Source organism: Apteryx rowi, unplaced genomic scaffold, assembly GCF_003343035.1.
Source record: "Apteryx rowi isolate R43461 unplaced genomic scaffold, aptRow1 scaffold_1356, whole genome shotgun sequence".
Classification (NCBI taxonomy): domain Eukaryota; kingdom Metazoa; phylum Chordata; class Aves; order Apterygiformes; family Apterygidae; genus Apteryx; species Apteryx rowi.
In genome coordinates, this window is record NW_020447593.1 from 13,576 (window position 1) to 17,529 (window position 3,954).

Sequence of the window (3,954 nt, forward strand, 5' to 3'; positions counted from 1 at the left end):
GATGCCCCGGACGCCTGGGCTCCTTGATCCCCGGGACTCTGGGATGCCCCGGACGCCTGGGCTCCTTGATCCCCGGGACTCTGGGATGCCCCGGATGCCTGGGCTCCTTGATCCCTGGGACTCTGGGATGCCCCGGACACCTGGGCTCCTTGATCCTTGGGACTCTGGGATGCCCTGGACACCTGGGCTCCTTGATCCCTGGGACTCTGGGGTGCCCCGGACACCTGGGCTCCTTGATTCCCAGGACCCTGGGGTGCCCCGGACACCTGGGCTCCTTGATTCCCAGGACCCTGGGATGCCCCGGACGCCTGGGCTCCCCTGCTGTCCCCACAGCCCCCGGCCGGGAGGGATTTTGGGGGTATCCTGGCCCAGGTGGGGGGGGGATTGGGGGTATCCTGGCTCCTCCGTTGCCCGTCCTGGTGGGGGAATGGGGGCGTCTCAGCCCGGCCAGGGGGATCGGGGGCGTCTCGGCTGCTCCCGGGGCGGATTGGGGGCTCCGCGGGGCGCCGGCGGTGACGGGTGGCCCGGCCGGCGCAGGCCTCGACCTCATGGAGATGGGCGGCGAGTTCCTCATGGTGGCGGGCGAGGACACGGCCAGGAAGGCCTGGAACCTGCGGCACAAGATCCGCGAGTACCAGGAGAGCTTCTCCGTGCTGGAGAAGGTGGGTCGGGCCGCGGGGCGGGACGGATGGACGGACAGATGGCCCCCGGCGTCCCCCCCTGGTTCACCGCCCCGCTCTCTCTCGCAGTGCCCCAAGCCAGTGATCGTGGCGGTGCATGGCGCCTGCGTCGGCGGAGGTGAGCTGGGGACGGGGACACGGGGACGGAACGGGGATGGGACAGGGCCCCCCCGCGCACTCGCCGTTATCCCTCGGCAGGCGTCGACCTGATCTCCGCCTGCGACATCCGCTACTGCAGCCAGGACGCCTGGTTCCAGGTGAAGGTAGGTGGCCGCATGATGCCGACGTGGCCCCTCGGGTGTCTCCGTGGCTCCTTGGGTGTCCGGGGGCTCCTTGGATGTCCCTCTGGGTCCCTTGGATGTCCCTGTGCCTCCTTGGGTGTCCCCAGGGCCTCTCGGATGTCCCTGCGGCTCCTTGGATGTCTGGTGGCTCCTCAGACATCCCTGTGGGTCTCTTGGTCGTCCCAGTGTCTTCTCGGGTGTCCCCAGGACCTCTCGGATGTCTGTGTGGTTCCTTGGATGTCTGGGGGCTCCTCGGACGTCCCCATGGGCCCTCAGACATCTCTGTGGCCCCTCAAGCATCCCTGTGTCTCTTTGGACATCCAAGGGCCCCTGGGGATGTCCCTGTGACCCCTTGGACGTCCCCAGGGCCCCTTGGTTGTCTCCGTCTCCCCTTGGGTGTCCCTGTGTCCCCTCGGGTGTCCAGTGACTCCTTGGGCATCCCTGTGTCTCCTTGGGCGTCCCCCTGGTCCCTCAGATGTCCCCATGGCCCCTCAGATGTCCCCAAGGCCCTTCAGAGCTTCCCAAAGGCCACCAGACATCTCCTGTGGCCGCTTTGGCATCTCCGTGTGCCCTCATGTGTCCCCCCGGCCCCCTCGCGCGTCCCCACAGCCCCTTTGGGGGGGCCACCAAGACTCAAAGGTCTCGGTGGCTCCTCGCGCGTCCCCCGTGTCCCCTCGCACGTCCCCCGTGTCCCCTCGCACGTCCCCGCGCCCGCCCGCAGGAGGTGGACATCGGGCTGGCGGCCGACGTGGGCACCCTGCAGCGTCTCCCGAAGATCGTGGGCAACCAGAGGTGGGCGACGGGGCTGGGATTGGCGGGGAGGGGACATCGTGGGGACGCCGCGGGGGACCCGTCTCACCGTCCGCCTCCTCCGCAGCCTGGTGAACGAGCTGGCCTTCACCGCGCGCAAGATGATGGCCCCCGAGGCCCAGAGCTGCGGCTTGGTGAGGTATGGCAGAGGGGGCCCAGGCGTCCGGGCTGCCCGGGCGGTGACAGCGGGGTGACGCGGTGTCGCCCCGCAGCCGGGTGTTCCCCGACAAGGCGACGCTGTTGGAGGGCGCCCTGGACCTGGCGGCCACCGTGGCCACCAAGAGCCCCGTGGCCGTGCAGGGCACCAAGGTGAACCTGGTGTACGCGCGGGACCACCCCGTCCCCGAGGCCCTGCGCTACATCGTGAGTGACCTCCCCGTCCCCGTGCCGTCCCCAACGGTGCCCGGCCCTGTCCCCATGCCCATCCCTGTCTCCATGCCCGTGTCATCGCTGTCCCCATGCCGTCCCCGAGGGTGCCCCATCCCTGTCCCCATGCCGGTGTTGTCCCCATGCCCATGCCGTCCCTGAGGGCACCCTGTCCCTGTCCCCATGCCCATCCCTGTCCCCATGCCCATCCCTGTCTCCATGCCCATGTCATCACTGTCCCCATGCTGTCCCCAAGGGTGCCCCCTCCCTGTTCCCATGCCTGTGCCATCACCATCCCTGAGGGCACCCTGTCCCCATGCCCGTGTTGTCCCCATGTCCGTGCCGTCCCTGATGGCACCCCATCCCTGTCCCCATGCCCGTGCTATCACCATCCCCGAGGGCACCTTGTCCTTGTCCCTGTCCCCATGCCCGTGCGGTCCCTGAGGGCGCCTGTCCCCAGGCCACCTGGAACATGAGCATGCTGCAGACCGAGGACATCCTCAAGCTGGTGCAGGCGGCGCTGGAGAAGAAGGACCCCGGGGACGTGGCCTTCGCCAAGCTGTAGGGACAGTGGCTCCCCGCGCCGCCGGCGCCAATAAACCGGCCCCGTGGCCCCACGTCCTCGCGTCCTCGCGTCCCCACGTCCCTGGGCACCGCTGCGGGTGGCGGGTGGGCAACCCTGGGGTGCCGCGATGGGGACAGCGTGTCCCCATGTCCCCAAGGTGCCGTGATGGGGACCGGGGGGTCCCCAAGGTGGGACGGGGGACCAAACCGCCCCCCTCCCTCCCCGGCACGCGACACCGGATACCCGCCCGGACGCCTGGGCCCCCCCGCGCCGCGCGGGGCAGAGTCCGGGGGCGTTGGCGCCCCAGGCGCGATCCTGCCCCATCTCGGGGCCAAAGTCCGGACCCCGCCCTGGGAAAGGGCCCAGGCATCCGGCTCTGGCCCTGCCCCCCCCCCCCATCCCGGGGTGGATGTGGGAGGGGGGGGAACCAAAGGGCCCCCCCAAACTGACAGAGGGGGCCCAGGCGTCCGGGCACGGGAAGGGGAGGCTGAGCGGGTGCCCCCCCCCACCCCAGGCCGGCCCTTGGGGCCCAGGCGTCCGGGCCGCTTTGCTGTGCCCCCTCCCCCCCACCCCCCCCGAGCTGGCGCCTGGACCCAGGTGTCCGGGCAGGGGTGGGGCCCCCGCTCGGGGCGATAAAGTCCCCGACGCGTCCAGCTCCGCGTCACCGTCACCGCTGCCACCGCTGCCATGGCCTTCGTCCCCGCGCCCGGCTACCAGCCCATCTACAACCCGGTTGGTGTCGCCCCCGGGGGCCCAGGCGTCCGGGCCTTGGGGGGGTCCCCGTTCCCCTCCCGGGATGGGGTGAGGGCCCAGGCGTCCGGGCCCTGGGGGGTCCCCGTTCCCCTCCGGGGCCCAGGTGTCCGGGCCCGGCGCTCGTTAGCGGCGGGGGCTAACGGGGGCTCTCGCGCAGCCGCTGCCCCACGTGTCCCCCGTGTTCGGGGGGCTCCGGCCCGGCATGGCCGTCTACGTGCAGGGCGTCGTGCCCCCCCACGCCGACAGGTACTGGGAGCACTGGGAGCACTGGGGGGGCGGGGGCGGCCGTGTCCTCGCACACGTGTGTGCAGCGCCCTGCGTGTCCCCTCTCTTTGCACACGTGTGTGTCCAGCTCCACATGTCCCCCCCCTTCCCGGGACACGGGGACGGCACGGCCTGGGAGGGAGGAAGCGGGGGGATGGAGGGAGGGATGCAGGGGTGGACGGACGGACGGACGCAGGGACGGAGGGCTGACGGCTTCTCCCGCGGAGTCCGGGTG

At 71.3% G+C, this 3,954-nt stretch overlaps 1 protein-coding gene across 2 annotated transcripts in view; it reads left to right on the forward strand.

The window, feature by feature from the left end:
• ECH1 (enoyl-CoA hydratase 1) overlaps window positions 1–3,166 on the forward strand; it is a 5,749-nt gene extending 2,583 nt beyond the window's left edge. Inside the window, exons 4-10 of one of the 2 annotated variants that reach the window (XM_026057022.1) lie at window positions 538–662; window positions 750–798; window positions 879–943; window positions 1,683–1,753; window positions 1,839–1,910; window positions 1,984–2,134; window positions 2,598–2,756. In XM_026057022.1, the coding sequence (XP_025912807.1) occupies window positions 538–662; window positions 750–798; window positions 879–943; window positions 1,683–1,753; window positions 1,839–1,910; window positions 1,984–2,134; window positions 2,598–2,702 (638 nt within the window). In that variant the 3' untranslated portion in view covers window positions 2,703–2,756. Of the gene's footprint in view, window positions 1–537; window positions 663–749; window positions 799–878; window positions 944–1,682; window positions 1,754–1,838; window positions 1,911–1,983; window positions 2,135–2,597 lie in introns of both variants that reach the window. The other variant, XM_026057021.1, reaches the window with a different exon arrangement.
• Window positions 3,167–3,954: the final 788 nt, after the last annotated feature.